This window comes from Sparus aurata, chromosome 15 (assembly GCF_900880675.1).
Source record: "Sparus aurata chromosome 15, fSpaAur1.1, whole genome shotgun sequence".
NCBI classification, from domain to species: domain Eukaryota; kingdom Metazoa; phylum Chordata; class Actinopteri; order Spariformes; family Sparidae; genus Sparus; species Sparus aurata.
Genome location: NC_044201.1, coordinates 17258865 through 17276654, shown reverse-complemented (window position 1 = coordinate 17276654; position 17790 = coordinate 17258865). Strand labels below are relative to the sequence as shown.

Here is a 17790-nt window from a genome sequence, read left to right as displayed (position 1 = left end):
CCTTAATGAAACCAACAAAACTTTTTTCCGACTAAGTGCCAAATGCAGAAAGTGAAGCGCATGCAACACTAGGAACATAATATTCACAAAGAGTACATCTATTTTAAGGCTGCGACAGATTTTGGAGTGAGCATGCAACTCTCTATTGAGAATCTCTTAAGTAAATACACAAAATGCACAGACAGACAAAGCAGGCGACTGACACAGGCAGTGCAGACAACATTGAAAGTGTAAAAACAGGATAGTCACCAGAGATTTACTAAAAAAACATGTTCAATTTCCTGTAGGATCTCAAGCTCTCTAAAGACGTTTCGGACCTCATCTCTCTCTATGCACTGCTGTTTGTTCATGTACTTCATGGCATACATCTTCTCGGTGTCCCTCTTTTGCACGATGCATACCTGCAGCACACAAAGGGAGAACAGAGAGAAAGAGGAGAGAGGATGAGAAAGAAATCAAGAAAGACAAAATTAAGCATATTAGTACAATATTAACATATATTTGCACAGTCTGCATATAAAATCTGCATGTAAATTTCTAGATAACCAACATGCATAAATGAAAACACTGATCTAATGACTAAATGGCTTTTCAAAGAGAAATCAACTGCATCACTGTCAAGGTCTTGAAGCCAGGTTTCAGCTCCACAAATGCAGCCACGCTGCTTTGTGAATCAAATATGTTTTCAAAATAGCCAGCGGCATCTTTCGTCTGTTGATTAAAGCGATGGTGGAGATGGATGCCCTATACCAGGGGTACTCAAATACAAATCTTAAAGGGCCACAAAGATTTTTTTCAATGACTCAAAGGTCCATGTATTGAGGTCGGTCAGGCCACATGCAATAATACTGTAATATTCAAAACAAAATGTCCTTTTCATTCTAAACAACAAAATACGAACTAAAAAAAAAAATGTAATTTCCATTTTAACATAAATTAAAATACATAGTTGAATATTTCCTCTTTTTGTTTGCCTTCAAACATTGTGTCCATCACTTCAGTCATGCATTATTTTATTTCATTGTGACATAGATGTGACAAGAATCCTGCTTGCAGCTTGATATGACGATTTCAGTGCATTTATTGGTGTTGTGCTCATCTCTGAATTTTGAGGAAATGTCTCTTCAAAATTCCTATGCTTCGTCTCATAACGCCGTTTCAAATTGGAAATCTTCATCACAGCTTCTCTTGGCATATTGTAACCCCCCTTGTGGACTGTGGCGCAATGACTCTTGGGTATTCTGTCGATGTTGGTGTAATTATGGTTCGTGAATATCTTTGTGAATAAGATGATATATAAGATGGTTGTGGGTTAATACACGTCATTTGTTCTGTGATTAAATGGTGTTGAGTTTTAACAAGGATGATACAAATTTTGGCACCGTGAGTAAAAGGGTGTTTGACGGGAGAGAGTCCCCATCCGTTACACTTGTTGTGAGAATACATGATGAGACTTGCTAATACCTGTTAAACAACTTAAGTGTGTGATATTGCAGCACCGTCAGATCCGTGGGTTTTGTTCTGGTTGGAGGAAGAATGAATGCAAATTCTAAGTTCCTACTTCTATGAGTTGCTGATTCTCACTGTCCACCTTGTTATAGCAGTTTACTTGGAAAACGCCATTTCAATCTCTTGCCACCGGCAAAATGTGAATGCGCGAACTGCTCCGAAAACGAAAGTGAAAGTTAAAAGTTGCGATCGCAGCGGTGAGTGACCCAGCTGTCTCTGTATCGTTGGCATGGAGACAAGTCCCGGTGTACACGTGCTGACCCAACCAAAACACATGATGAAGAAATAACAGTTCGGGGGCCGCCTATTGAGGACCGCTGCCCTATACCAATGCATAAAGTGCTGACGCGCCGAGCAACTCTAATGAACTTCATTTCCAAACGCAGAAGTTTGCGGCGGAAACCACTTCCAAACAAATCACCTCATTATTTATTTATTCCGAGTTTTGCGGTTTTGTCAGGAAGTGGCTGTGAAAGGTCAGGGGCAGGATGGGACTCGAGGGAGGTCAAAGTTATTACAGTAACATCACTGTGAAACCACGGTCATTAAACAGATCATGTGTCTGCTGCAAATCCTGCCTCGCAGACAAAAAAGGAACTGAAGTGGCTTGTCTGTCGTGACTCATTTTGGGGTTTTCATTGTAATACCTTAAGACTAGAAACTTATGCACTTTTAATCAGTGGATGATAACATGAAGTTAAAGCAGTAAAGGATCGTTTTTGGATATTCCAAAGACGATCCTAAAAGCCAAATATCTCAACCAAGGCACTGTGTTATGGTCAGTATGAAGATGAAGAATCACAGCAACAAATATCTCTTGCAGCATTCAATTTATGGCATGAGTGTATTGTATTGTATCTTTATTAATATGGCTTCACAGCAGACTCCACGGGGTGGTAAGATCTAATTTGCATGACTGTTTAGAAGGGCTGCCACCAACGCTCAACACTGTCAGTGAAATGCTTAAGTGGGCCAGAGGGAAAACATGCATTTGCAGTAGCTTAAAATGCAACAAGATGCACAAAAATATTGTTTATCCTTTATATCTTTAACCTTATTTCAATAATATTATGTGCAAAGGTTGTGGAAAAGGATGAGGAGAAATCTGGTTAACTCAGCTAGATTTCTAACAGAGACCTGCTGATATCTTTGTCTTGTTTTTTATTCATTACAAGAGTGCGTGACAAAGACTTGAGACAGAAACAGTATAGTGGTGGCAGCAGTGCAGAAGGAAACATCATTACTCATCCTTGTAATACACTTAAAATATTCAAACCTTGGTCCAAAGCTGCGGTAGGGGTTCGGAGTGGAATCTGATTACCAGCCACCTGCATGCAAAAGCACTCTCTGTTTTTCCTTCTTAACTCAATTTCTTCAAGTGTACCTGGTTTCTTGTGTGCAACGGGGGCACAGTGAATGTGAAACCTTCATTAAAGACAGAAAATTCAAATCATCATTCAATGTCGAAGGAACAAAACAGCTGTTTTGTGTTCCCCTAAATCCCCCGACTGCAGCATTTGACCATCCTGTGAAGCACTAAAAGTTAAACAGCCCCCTGCTTTTTACTGTTATAGACAGAAGGTCTTAGCTGGACTGAATTGTCCACCAGGACAGAGGTCTCCTCATTACAGTTAGAGCCAGACAGATGGCTGTTTTACACAGCACTCTGGCCCTGATGCACCGCAAAAAACACCCATCTCAACTACTCATTCTTTCATTTGCTTAGTCTTGAAGTCTGACACAAGAGAGACAAAATGCACGGATAAACAGGAATATGGAAATACAGTCTTGAAATGAGTTACGTCCAAGCTGTTGGACATATTTAAATGACCTCTGCATAACAAACAAGTAATAGAGATTAAGAGATCTGAAAGTGCTTTAGAAACATAGATTTCCCATTACACTGGTGGATTCTTTTCACTTCATTGAATTTGAGGGAAAAAACGAGTTTTAAGACTGAACAGCAGAGTAAATGAGGTGTTAAAATAGACATTTTGTCTGGTGACAGGAGGAAATCTATTACTGTGTAAAACACCATCTATTTAACTGTGCTCATGGTTCCCCCTCAAGCACAGAGCTCATCTGAGTGCCAGGTCTGAGACGACTCTCTCGTGTTTCCTCCGTCTGGATCTTCACCAAGACCAGATTCCCCCTGCTTCTGTCGCTTTCATTAGCTTATCATCTCAGAGATGAAATTCATCAAACTCCTTCCTCCTCCTTCATAAAGAGTCAGATTATACTGAAGGAGAGAGTTTGTATAAGCTATGCAATGATAACTGTAGATTTTATACTTTAAGGGTGTCTTTGTAAATAGTCTGAGCGCCAGAGCACACTAGCACTAAGTTAAACTTACAAAGTAAATTTAGTGCTGTTGGAAAATACTGTTCGGTTATTCGGAGCACCACACTCTCGGGAAAGCAAAGCACACTCTTGGCGCCATGAGTAGCCAGTATTTCATGAACAGATGAAATGGCAGCCCGAGCTCAATGTAGCAACTGTGGACTGATGACTGAATTAATGGAAATGATTCAACACATGAGCAGAAAAGAGTGAGCTTTTTGTCTGTGTAACATTAGCTAAATGCTCGCTGGTAGCGTGCAATTCTAAAAGTTATTTTCATAGGAATACTGTTGAAGTAAATAGTGAGTGAATAGCAAGATGTAATATACTCTGCTACAGTGCATGGCGGTGTGGTTTTTAATCTGCCGGGAAAACTAACGAAGAGGAGAAGTATTCAACGCAGTTGGCTTGACCAGAACTCTTCCTCTTCGAAGAAGACGGCTGGCCGCCTCGACGAACTAAAGCCCCCAATGGAATGTCTAGAAGAGCCGCACGACCAAATTATTTTATCCCCATTCAAGTTAGCCAGGCGCTAAACTGGAAGTAAAAATTAGAACAGAGCTGCAAACGCCTAAACTCTGATGGCATCTAGGACAGGCTTCCTCATAGTGGCTAAATACTACACAGTGGGGGTGCTACAACAATGTAAGGCCATCTATAAGCCTACAAGCTAATGAATTATATGCTGCTTGACATTGGAGTGCTCACTTACCACTCGCTGTTGGTAGAAAGCTAGTTATCTGGACATGTTATCGATTGCATCTTAAATTAGGAGATAGACACACTGTTTAATCCATCTTATACTTTTGGTCTTGCAGGTGCAAAGCAATCAATTAATTAACTAATTTCACTTTAAATGGTTTAACTACTGATACAGGGGATTTCCTTCATCCCTATATAGAAAAGATACAACTCTGGGAGAAAAGCCAAACTTGTATGTTCGACAGTTTTCAATTTAAAAATGTCAAATATATGCAGAAAATATTGCTTATTGCGAGTTTAAATTTGAAATCCTCCTATTTAATTTCAAGCCTCCCTATCAGTTCAACCATACCCCGTACCACTTTGTGGACTTCTTTTTAGCCCTCAGCATGATAACACACAGCTCCAGGCCCTCCCCTTCTTGCTGAGCTTAACACAGACCCAGTTTCTTTTTTGCTCTTAGCCAGGCCAGTCTGTACCATCTGCACTGTGCTAGAAGGTAGTCTAAATAAACTCCTTCAAATCCTGCAAACAGTCATCCAAGTAGTCATCCACACATTTGCATCTGTCAGTTCAAGCAATTTACAATGTCTGCATCATCTGGGAAGAAAAAAACAGTAGATTTTTAGAGACACTGGCATTTCTGTGTCTTGAGACTTATTTGGGGACTTTTTTGAAGCTCTGCTGGGAGCAAGAGTAGTAACGTTTTCTAATAGCACATGGCAAAAGAAAGTCTCTTAAATGCAACCAGCATACCAATCACAAGGGACATCGTGTACATCGAGAAACAGTCATGATGTGTGGGAACCTCCTTAAGAGGAATTATTTTATGTGAGGCCTGTGGGTGACAGATGAAAACTAGACCCTTATTTGGAAATCATAGCTGCACTCGTATTACAGCACTCAGTGGACATCACATTTATTTTCTCTTATTGCCACAGAACACAATTTTCTAAGAGATGTGATCCGTTCACTGGAAAGCACTACTGAGGAGAGTGTTTTAAAAAATGGCCCTAGCTCATAATTCCACTACTACGTGAGCGTAATGCAACTTAAAAGAAAATAAATCTTCGATTTTATGGTCGGATTTAGAAAATGTTAACAATAATGTTAAGTATATACACATGTATGCATATTCTCATTTAGCTTCCTTTAGGATGTGAGCTTCCTTCTGTCTTATCCTTTGAATTTTTCATGTGGTTTCATTCAAATGCAGGATCTGTAGTGTATGGTGGCTCTTGAGGCTCAAGCTGCTGGCCCCTTTGTTCATTTCTGGCTGATGCCCCTCTTGCAAAACACAGCGGGCAGGTAATGTTTTCAGTTTGTGAGCATGAGTGTGTGTGTCGTGGCAAAATGTGTTCCTGGAGATACCACTGGCAGCGGGAACTACCACGGAAGCCATTTTGAGTATTTTGCAGCATTGCAGCTGAGCAGGATCCAGTCACAAAACTTTACAGCTATGTGGTTGAGATCAAAATGAAGGCTGTGTTAAAAAATGACTGTCATAACAACAAGGATGCCAGAACAAGGGGGACATCTGTTTCATGTTGCAGATCACTGTAACGAAGTTCCAATGATTCCCGTCCACTCTAGTGAAGCTAGTATTGGTTTCACCTTATCTGTCTGTCTGTCCGTATAATTATTGTGAGAAATCCTGCCAAGATCCCATTCAACAAGTCAACCAGCAACTCTATAACTGTCTTTGTCAGTGAGTGCACAAAAATGTCCCCTCCCTTTCCCTTTACTTTTAATTTCTCTATGTTCTTCCGTTAGTCCATCAGCTTATTGGTCCACAAAAATATATCCCTTCATCAGCTCACGAAGCTGTCCACCCTATAGCAACTGCAACTTTCTATTTTTTTGGAGGTATTCCTGCCCATGCTAGGGATACGGCATGTTAACTAATTGTTAACTGTGGATTTTTGAGATGAACACAGCTTCATACATGGCCTGATGTTGAAGACTGAATGCACTAAATCTAAACAAAGCAGATGCAGAGAGAGAAAGAAATTATTATTATTGAGGCAGTAAACTGAGCAGCAGCAGGTCAACAGGTGAGGAAACTAATGTTTATTTTGAAAACATTCATGTTTCCTTGATCATGTAATTTTCTGCGTTGACCATATTCTCAGCGATATGAGGCTATTCTTACAGAACACTGCGTTATACACGCGTTCTTTATCAAGAACTCTAATGTTCGTGGCCGCTGTGAAGACTGTAAAAACCCAGAGCGTCTTAACCAATCAGACATCACGCTGTCAGTCATCTTCCAGCAGCCCCGTCTTATAGAATCCTCAGGAGGCGGTTGGCTGATGACTTATGAAAAGGATTTATTCATATATTCATTGAGCATATTAGCAATTCAATGCATTAGTTCAGTTTAGTATAGAGCAGAAAAAAGTACCAATTTTCAGGCGAGAGGTCTGAGGCAGAATGTTTTGCAAGATATTTGCATATGAATGGAGACATTTTCACCTAGATTGAAATCAGATGAGATGGAAGATTCCGGCTATTGCTGTGGCGTACCGTATCAGGACTGAGGCGTCGACAGTGACAGCTTCTGAGAACAATTCTCTCCAAGCAGTAATGGACAATAAAGCGTCCCTAATTAATTCTGTAACATTATCTCCAAAATGCTAATGGTCAGCATGAGCCAATCTACCATTACACTTCTGGCAAGGTTTTCATTGTTAAATTCTAATTTAGGAACACCTGCTATTCAGATTGCCTTTGAATATTTGTCGGAGACAAAGGTCATTTTGTTATTCGAACCGGCAGGGTGGAAGCTAGGGCGGGTTAGCGGATGGTTCCAAGTTTCTCCACTGGATGGATGACTGAGCATCTGGGTGCAGCGGCAGGTTAATAAATTGGCACATTCACCAGACCAGGCTCTAGGTTTTCTAGCCTCAAGCCAGCACAACTCATCCAACAAAAGGAACTCGTGGTGCTCAAGCTTGGCATCAAATCAAATTCAAAAAGTATTTCTTTTGAACATAAGACAGTATTTATCACTCAATAGGCAGGAATCATAAAACCTTTCGATATCATATTTTAATAGTTTAATACTCAAGAATCAATCTGCTTCATCCAGACTGTGTGGGTCCCTGCCTACTCGTGTTGGATATCTCTCATGACATTGACTGAGGAAGGAAGTCTTCAGACGAAACTGAGGTTTGCTGAATTTTTTATCAGAAATGTGTGCTGGCTAACCACCAGCAAAACAAGTTGTGTGTTTGTTCTGTGTTTATTCATCTCAAACAGCCAGATTACTTTACTGTACATATGTCGAAAAAGCTCGCAAGCAACATCAAACACTGAGGGTTTGCATGTCTGTGAGTTTGAATTCAGGTCAACCTCAGAGATCACCAGAGACTCCAGTTTTCTCTCTACTTTTGCCCTCTCTCCTCTCTGTAACCTTAAGTTAATGAAGGAAAGTACATTTCCCCTCCAGCTACAGGCAGGTGTGAACATTACAGTACATAAACATCCGACAAAGGAGGTCATTGCTGCTATGGTCGGATTGATAAACGCGAGTATCAAGTTATCTCTGACCTCTGCACCCGTTAGTAAACGGCACCAGATCAAAGCAGAATCTGACTCCTGATGTTCATTACTCCAGAAGATCTGACTCTGCATCAGCCTCTCTCCACGAGAGTTGCTCTACTTTCAGTCAGGCCCACCATACACAATACTCAGCAAATGTCTTTTCTTTTGTTTTGTTGGAGAGTAGAAGAAATTACATTCTGTGCATTTCAGTCACGTACTTCATGAACATGATCTCTTCACCAATTCTCTTTCCATTACACTTCAAATCGATTTACCTGTACAAGAACTTTAATAAAAGTTTGTGGTCTGAATCAAGTTGTTCCTGAAGTTCTTCCCTGGCACTTTATGCATTAGTCAGTCTCTCAGTTGTTTCCAACTTCCCTACCCTGTCTGTGGCTCTCAGCAACAAAGCCTATTGTTGAACACTGTTGAACAGCTGGGCATGGTAGTTTTAAAGCTTATTTACACATGAGTGAAATACATTTGTTGGGCTACTAATGCTGAGTATTTACAGCAGCAAGACAGTGTATGTGGAATATTATACTCAAAAAACACAGCTGTGCCTGTGTTCACAGTTTATGTATGAACATTTAACCCAGTGCAGTGTGGCACAGTGATGTTTCTTTTTTATTAGTTAATGATCTATGTCTAGTCTATGGCACAGAGAAATACATTCAGGCTTTGGACACACAAACACAACAACTTTTAGTGGGATCAATTTACTGCTAGTTTTCAAATGGGATTTATTGACTAAAACAAAAACATACACTTATCCTTTACTGTGCTTTCACATGTATTTATTTGTTTATCACAATCATTTGAATTCAAATAGAGCATCGCTTGACAAGGAGCACTAATAGGATGCCAGTGTTTTCATCAGCTGTATTTACATATAGTGTATGATTAAAACTCACTGTTATGGTCCAGGTGACAATGAATTCAGCCCTGAAGCGGTCAAACCGTTTTTTTGTCCCTTGCAGCAGGGAACTTGAATGGTGTTGCGGTTAATGAGCAAATACAATTGAAGGGGAAAAAAAGGCCATTCACATGGGCTGTGTCCAGAGTTTAGACTTGGCTCCAGATTTCATGTCTCAAAGCAGCAGGAAGGACGACAGAGCTGGCCCCGGGTGAGATGCTGTCACAACGTTTGCTGTAATCTCTGACCACCAGCTGCACAAAGCACCTGTTTATCTCTACTAAAGGGAGCATTTTAGAGGTGGTCAGACAGGCATACAGACAGACACACACACATACTAACACACACACAGGGTAAACCTAAAGGCTGGACCTATCAATTTCTCTGAGGACAGTATAAGAAGTGCAGAGTCATTTGATGTAGAAGAATCCAAAGGAAAAGGGAGCACACGTGAAGGAACGCTACAGATGAGAGCACCTGTCTCATCTTCAAAGACAGGCGCCCAAAGATACCTTCCTCAGCATCATATCCTCTGCATGCGATCTTTGCTTTAATAGTTTTGGGCTCTGATGCATGAAACTAACTTTGTTTTTCTGCAGCACAATCATTATTTAATCAGTGCTAAGAAAGGAGAACGGGGCTAATAACGACGTGCTGTTTCCTGGAGTTAATCTCCATAGGGTCAGCCAGGGGCGTCTAGCAGGCAGCGAAACACGTTCCTGTGATTGAACAGCACATTAAAACATCCACTATTCTAAATAAAGCCACCAGTTATTCGCCCATATGTTCTAAAAACTTCTAAGGATCACTAATGAGGCAATACGAACAGCAATTACAGGATAACAATGGTGGGTCTTTCATGGCTGGATGGGAGAAGCTACTTGTAAACTCTGGTTTGAAAGCTACAGTAATCCATTAATAATTCAGTATTAAATATTCAACAGAGCATCAGAGGCTTCAGGGTAAACCATGCAGATTGCATACAGCCTACGGGAAGGGTTAGGATTATTCAAAGATGCTGTAATTGATATTGCTGCAAAAAAGTAGCAATACAGGAGCTATAGTAGTGAAAAAAACCCAACAAAATCCCCTTTCAACCCAATATACTGAATACTGCAAATTCTGGAAATGTTGGAATGGAATGGAATTGCAACTTGAGGTTTGTCTAGGTAAGTTTTCATAAAAATCTGTTTTTTGTAGCCTCAAACACATCTTGAAGTTGTCTCGAATGGTCTCCTCAAAAATGGTTGCAGATGTTGAAACCCAGTGTTGAACCGTGGCCTTTTCACCTGCAACTACATTACCATCCCCTTCACCTCCTGATAGTCAAGCATGTGAATGTTATATGACACGTTTTGAGGAAATACCAATACAGTACATAGGCCTATCATACACACAAATGTAAACAAATTTGTCTTTGAAGAGATGTTTACTGCAACATTTTATTCTGGAAACTGGGCTGCTTTTTAAATTCATCGTTTTAAAGCATCGTTTTAGAGTCTTCCTAAATGTGCTGGAATAATCATTCCATTGTGACTCTCTCTGCTAGTAAGAGCCATCTACTGCAGATCATGAGACTAATAATATAATCCACTGAGATTTTCTGTCCAGCTCAAAGTTCAGCCTTTTCGCCGGTTTCTGGTGGAGGATGTTAATTTGGAGGCCGTTGGATAGTGATTCCACAGGGCATTGAAGAAAACAATTATTCATCAACTTGACTCAATTGAATCAAATTTAGTTGGGGTAACAGAAATTGTTTCTGAAAGTGACCAGTACAACAGAGGCACACTTATTGTGAAAGGATAAGGCTTTTAGGTCATGTAGGTATTTTTTATCTTTAGCTTAATAAACCCAAGAGGTCCTTTCCTCCAATTTCATTAAAACTTTAGCTGGACTTGAGGCACCAATAGCTCTCATGCAAAATAAGTTGTGTGGTATTAAAAAGCTGAATTCAAGATGTGGTCCTCTTTGAATGCCCTTTTATTAACTGAGTGATACCTAACATTTTAGAATTATGGTGCCAGACTTATGAAAGGAGAGGTGTTTTAAGATATTAGAGCTGAGAAAGACTGACAGGCCTGCTGGCAAGCCCCTCGAACTATGCTCAAAATAGGAAACCAGGAAGATGATTACTAACCTTTAATAATGTGTTTCATCCATCACAGAGGAGATATTAAATCCTACCGTCCACTACAATTTCACTCATGGCCCTAAGGATCATTTTCATATATTTATCATTTATCTCATAGTTAGGCAGAAGACCTTTTGGGTTAACGGGTCAGAGTGTAGTGTCCCGTTGAAGGACGCTGACATGACACAAAATAGCAATTCAACATAAGATATGACGGTGGTTGTAAACCATGTCAGCAGCACCCCCTGGGGCTCATGGTGATTATAAAAGCATTACAACATGATTTATGGTGTCTATAAACAGAGCTGGTGAAATAAAAAATCCATTATCTGTGTGTTTTTGGTTATTGTAATATAATGAAATTGTTAATTTTTTTTGTTTTTCAAATCTTGAAAGCTGCATTAAGAAGTGTGAAAGCCTTCTAACTGCTCCAGTGTATCTGACTCTCTGTAACCCTGTTTGGTTTTCATATTCCTATGACTAAGAATTCTTTTTATCTCAAAGTTTATTTGCATTTAAATATCTTCTGAAACTATTGTGTCATACCCTAAAATATATCTGCATTGTACCAACACCAACCGATGGATCAATTCAATATTGGGTACACGCGTTTTCTGAAATTTTACAGATGGCAGTGCAAATAAGAGGCTGTCTGACTGCATTAATTACCTTGTTTAGTCAAAGGATCCTTATCAGCATAAAAGTAAACTAAAAATCAAGAGTTGTACATCTTCATCAAGATAAAGTGCAAATGCTGTTGAAGTTTCTCGAAGAACATATTTTTGACATACTACAGTAGGAAAAGCACAGCTGTAAATAATAAAATGAATGACGACTGAATTCTATTTAGCTGTTAACATCATACAAAGTGAGCTGATATACACATAGAGGCAGCATGAGTGCATAAAAAGGTATAGAGATGCAGTGGTGCACTGGGTACAATTGGAGGCTAGGTGAAGGTGCGTCTGCTTTGGGTGTGGGAGGGGTTGACATTAATTAAACCTGTGTTTACATTCCATTTCATGTCAGTATGGCTGCAGTGAAAAAAAAGTCTCTTCCATAAAGTTGGGTGCCTTGCAAGAGACAGATGGTCAAAATCTGTGCAGCCCTTTAAAATGCATAATATGCATCAAGCTCCAAACACATTAAAACCTACACATCCCATAATGCATATTGATAGTGTCTTTGATCCGACCACTGTACCCGGTAAAAGCTTACATCTTTGAAACTACAGAAGGGTTCCTGCACCTACATAAACATCAAATTCAAGGAATCCTCAAGGAATCTAATAGCCCAATTCTCTAACACTCAAGGACCCAAAACAGCACCGTTTGAGATATGGATCAAGGTTATTTACTGTTAAAACACTGAGAATTTCTATTATAAAAATGAGCAGGCTTTACAGAAGCTCACAGACAACAATTTCAATTCTTGAACAAAATATATGAAGTCATCTTTTGTAACACAGGCTTACTGCCACATACAACCAGTGCCATGGATCTATTGTACAACTGTTTTAACAGGCTCAGAGGTTCTTCAAATGACAAGTTATTTGTATTGTCTTGAGATGATTGCAGTCCTAAACTCAAAGATCAGCCACCCATCATAAAATCATTAGTCTCAACAAGACAGTTGTTAGGATAAAAAGGTTGACACAAGGTCTCGGGACAGACTCAGCCACCTTCATGGATTATCAGGTTGTATGTTGATATCATATCTCTGGGAATCGTCTTAGAGCAAGCTGCACAGTAGTCACTCGCCCTGTCCTTGCAAGCCCGGCCTCTGGGCAGTTGAATCTCTACAAAATAAAAATAAAAGCCCAGAGTCTCTTTCCGGTGCTCTAAATCTTTCATGTGCAAAGAAATAGTCCTGCATCACAGACCTCTGCCTCAGTCTCCAGCACTTCTCCCTCCACCCAGGCCTCCTTCTGGTTAATCTCAGTGTTCTGCGCACCTTGAACACATGGACCTATTAAATGCTTATTAGCTGAACACATCACTCAGTCACAAAAAAAGCTCTTTCATGTTGGGCTTCAAAGCACAACTGTGTCACTGTTAAATCCCAAGGATGGCTGCATGTTGTTTACCTTTACAATCCGCCTTCTGTCTTACCCCTCATCCCCCATCCACTCTTCTGCTATAGTTAGCAGTCCTATCAATTGTTGTCAGAAGGTTGAAAGCCCCTGGGACAACAGGGCTTGCAGAGAGAAGAAAAAGGTTGAGTGTTAAATTTAGTGGACTCATACAGGAAGCTGCAGATTTTCTGTTTTCTAGGTCAGGTAAGTGCCAAGTCGGCCAGAAGCCTCTGACAGAGACACATGGGGAAACACGAACAGATAGAAGACCACTGCCTGAGGGGAGGGAGGAGGTGGAAAAGAGTTAGAGCAGCCTGTGTCTCTGCTCTTAAGTTCAGTGGAAAAATCATCCTGCACATAAAGTGCTGACATCCATCATTCGCCCGGATTAAGTTTCAGTCTGTGTTTGTTGTCGGTTCGATGGTAAGACGCTCATCATCGGTGAGCAGTGATTGAAAAAGAGTTGTGCGAGTGAAGGATAACCTGAAAACATGCATGTGTGCGAGCATGTGCGCGAGCGCGCACACACACACACACACACACACACACACACACACACTCTTGCCAATGCTGAATTTGGGCAAGAGTGCTTTGAGGGAGGCAAGTGAGGCAAACACACTTTTAGGGTCTGATGAACATGTCATCCAGGGAGAAGAAGGAATAATTTGCTTTTTCATTTGGTTCATTCCACTGGATGTCTTCTGCTCCTCAGCGGCTGCTGTCAGCCTGCAGGAAATGAAAGTGTTTACTGAGCTTGGCCATCCATTTGCACAGCTCCAGAACGCACTACAGCAAGCATGACCAATAATAAGCACAGTCATGGATCAGACTTAGTCTGAGCTAAGTGATACTTTGTAGTGCATGAGCAAAAAGGGAGGTGTTTTCTGTACAAGTATGAGAATCATCTCAAGTACAGATAAGTACAAATAACATTATGTTGCATTATATGCCGACACACAATGGAAGCATATCAGAGCCTCACGCAACAAACACACATTCCTCTGACAGCCGGAGAGTGCTTGAGTCTTTGAAGCAGCCTCTACCGAAAATCATTGAACATTATTCAGTGTCACCAAGGGAAAAGCCAAAGCAGTCTGAGCAATGGCTCCATGTTTACACTCTTCAAACCTACTAATAGTAGGGATGCACCAACTGACTTTTTCTCTCACAATACCTTTTCTGATCTGCAAATATTGAGTACCAATCTCACCGTTTGGAAACCATGCTTGATGGATGACATGGCTGGGTATTGATGTAACAGTACATTTTCAAATGAATTTATTTGTCAATACTTTCCTTGACAAAAATGTATTGTTTTGTCTACAAAATCAAATGAAATAAAAAAAAATACACAACATGTAAAATGGGCACAAAGTATTGTCCTCTAATGTCCTGTTATGTCTGACACAATGTCCTTACTGACTGAGACACAAGCAAATGTCAATAACAAAAATCTGTTTGATTGCATTGCTCTCTACTGAAATGTCCAAACTGGCTGCAAGCGATGCAGCATTGAACAGCAGGCCACTATGAGTTGAAATGTGCTTCTATTTATGCCTGTCACTCGCGTGGAAAGCCCTTCATTGACAAGGAATGGTTGACTCAAGACGCTGAAACGAGGAGTTATCTATACAATACTTCAAAACCTACTAAGGTGGCAAGTGGCTGGAGGGTGATTGCCAGGGAGCTTCTGAGTATTCCTATAAAGAAATATTTAAATGTAAAAATCTAAAACGTGTTTTCGTTTAAAAAGTACAAAGGAGGAATGTAGGCTACCTTCTCAAACTCATCCATCTCTTTCTCGTGTTTTCAGGCAATACAGAACTGTGGTTTGTTTACATGACATAAAAGAATATTTAACCAATTCATGTTCAGAGAGCATCCAATCCAATCCAATATTCAGATTCATTGCTTGCCATTAGGACATGGTACGAGTCCAAAACCAATGAATTGTCAGTTAACTGTCATAATTGACCAAAAAAAGCAAAAAAATCTCCAATTTCAGAAGCTAGAGCGAGTGAATTTGCAGCATTTTGGCTTTAAAATTACATGGAAGGATCATTCAGTTATCCAAACTGTTGATTATTTTACATGGCTAAAACGGTCATATTATGGCTGATACCTAATCTGTTCATTAAGGTCAGTATTGGCTCTGTTACTGATCCAGTGTATCCAACTGGAGTCTTTACTAGTATTCCACAAATGACAGATTCAATTGAAACTGTTAGTTGTTCTGATTGCTTAATATTCAGACATGTGAGGGAAAAAGACTTCTACATATTTTGTTGTATGAGTACAACAACAGAAAAAAATTATGCACACGATTCAAATGATCTAAAAATTCCAAATGCCCTAAGCAAGATTGCCTTGGATATGTGCTTATCTCCAATTTATACAAAACACACTAAAGACTTTGAAGACACTCATGCATGAAGGTGGGAAAGTACAAGGGGCAGCATAATGAGGATTACATGCATCACAGAATGTAAAGGAGACAAAAGATGCCCCAAAAGTGCCTGAGGGCTTATCTCCAGTGGATTCTCTTTAGGATCACTGACGTGTTAGAGGTGTAAGTGCATGTTCCATAAAAGGTCTAATCTCTGATACATATTCATTGTCGTGATATAATATGGAGGCTGTTATATGATATCTTGTTCCATATGATCACATATGCTGTTTGATAACCAAAGGTGCCATGACCTATATTATGTACTAAAGCATCTCTTTTTTTAAATGAAAGGATAGAACTGACCATTACAATGAGTGATACCCTGCCTGCTACCTTGATCTCTGTCTTGTTAACCACAGCAGTTTGATATTTTAGTTCACGGGTCTGACAGCTTTGAAGTTTTCATTCCCTGAACTCCCTGTTGAGGCGGACATCACTCAATTCACCCTTCATACCCCCGTGGGACCAACACTGATGTGCATATATTTACTCTGTCAAATATATGAGCACTTTGGCTTTCAAAATTGATTTATTATTTTACCGAGCACTGCCCCCCTATTTCCTGTGGAGCTTTCTGTTCTCGCACAGTACACATGCAGTTAACAATGACGATAAAGTCGAAACTCTCCAATTCTTGAAATCTGGGACCTTGATTTAAAACCCTGAAAGAAAGAACATCCACCTTAACTCTGTATATCAGCTGTATCTAGTTAATTAAGCAATCAAGACAACATTAGCTCCATGGGCTAGCAAAAAAAAAAAAAAAAAAAAAGCAACTGATTAACTTTTTGATGTTTCATATTAAAATTATTATCCAGTAGAAAAATCTTAAATATGCACTTAATGGTTTCACACATGATATTCTGCTAAACGGAATGAATACTGTTGGGAATGAGAAAACCGTCTTACATACTGGACCTTTAATGATCCATTTAAAAGAAGAAGATGGAAATACATGCTGCCTTCATATGTAGTCTTGTTTTCCTTGTCCAGGGGAAGAGTCCATAGAGTCCATCTTAGACATTTTCTAAAAGTTCTGACTTCATGTGTCACATGGCAGTTCATTTTTTGGTCGATGGTAAACTACAGAGCTACGTTTTTCCTTATAGGTTTATAAGATGTCTGAGTAAAATGTTGAAAATGCAAACGTCTTCATTTCTTTCTTCTGCCATTATGCATTTTCTGCATGACATAATCTGCTCACTACATTATTAAATTGGTAACCTCTGTGCCCACTAGAGGCCATTGCCTGGCAGCAATTTTCCTACAATTGAATTACTTAAACACTAAACATAACGTGTGTATGACTTCCCATGTAGTAACAAGTTCATGTGTTGCACTTGAAGGCAGCAAAAGTAACAGCAGTATTCTTGGAGTATAAAGCTAGTCAGCCTTGGCATTATAATGAGGTAATAATAATGTTTGGTTGGTCTGTTATTTCGTTCTTTTATATCCCTGTTCAGCTGTGACTTCATATCGCACTATGAGTGTTTCAGAAGCTGCCTGATATTGTTGACTTGCTCAGATTGTGTTCTTTTTCCTTGCTTTTTGTAACTCTACTCTGGTCAAGTAGGCTACACTATTTTGTTATCTGTCAGTTCTTTTCAATTTATGTTTTTGACTTTGCTGTGCTGTAGTTTCAAGTCAGCACAGGATGTTTCGAAAATTCTAACAATGTGTTAAAAATTGACTGGATGCATTATGTCGTTCCACTATCTTGAGTTCCTGTCTGGCTGGATCTGCTCTGTGCAGATTGACGTGGCTGTGGCTGCTTCCATCGAAAAGCAGACTTGGCGCGTATTCTCTGCGGAGCAGAGCGGAGAGTCGTAGCATAGCCGGTAGAAGGAGCCTGGGCTAGAATGGCCACAATCTGCTCCGGCAACCATATCACAGCAGAAACACGGCACAGTGGGATCTGTGCGGTCGCAACGATTACATCTTACGTCAGAGAAACACATTATAATCAATTCCGAACCATTTTGCTCTTGTTAATTTGGTTTTAGAGAAGGCTAAAAAAAACAAGCTGACCACAACTCCATACACACTGCTTCAGGCTAGTTAGGTTAAGCTATGGTAGGATAATCACTGTTCAGGGAAGGTAGCTAACAGACAATAACACTCCT

The 17790-nt window shown here is 40.0% G+C and overlaps 1 protein-coding gene across 1 annotated transcript in view; it reads right to left on the bottom strand.

The window, feature by feature from the left end:
* stk32c (serine/threonine kinase 32C) overlaps positions 1–17790 on the bottom strand; it is a 96548-nt gene that overhangs the window by 44409 nt on the left and 34349 nt on the right. The window contains exon 3 of the mRNA XM_030441328.1: positions 250–401. Within this exon, the coding sequence (XP_030297188.1) occupies positions 250–401 (152 nt within the window). The remainder of the gene's footprint in view (positions 1–249; positions 402–17790) is intronic.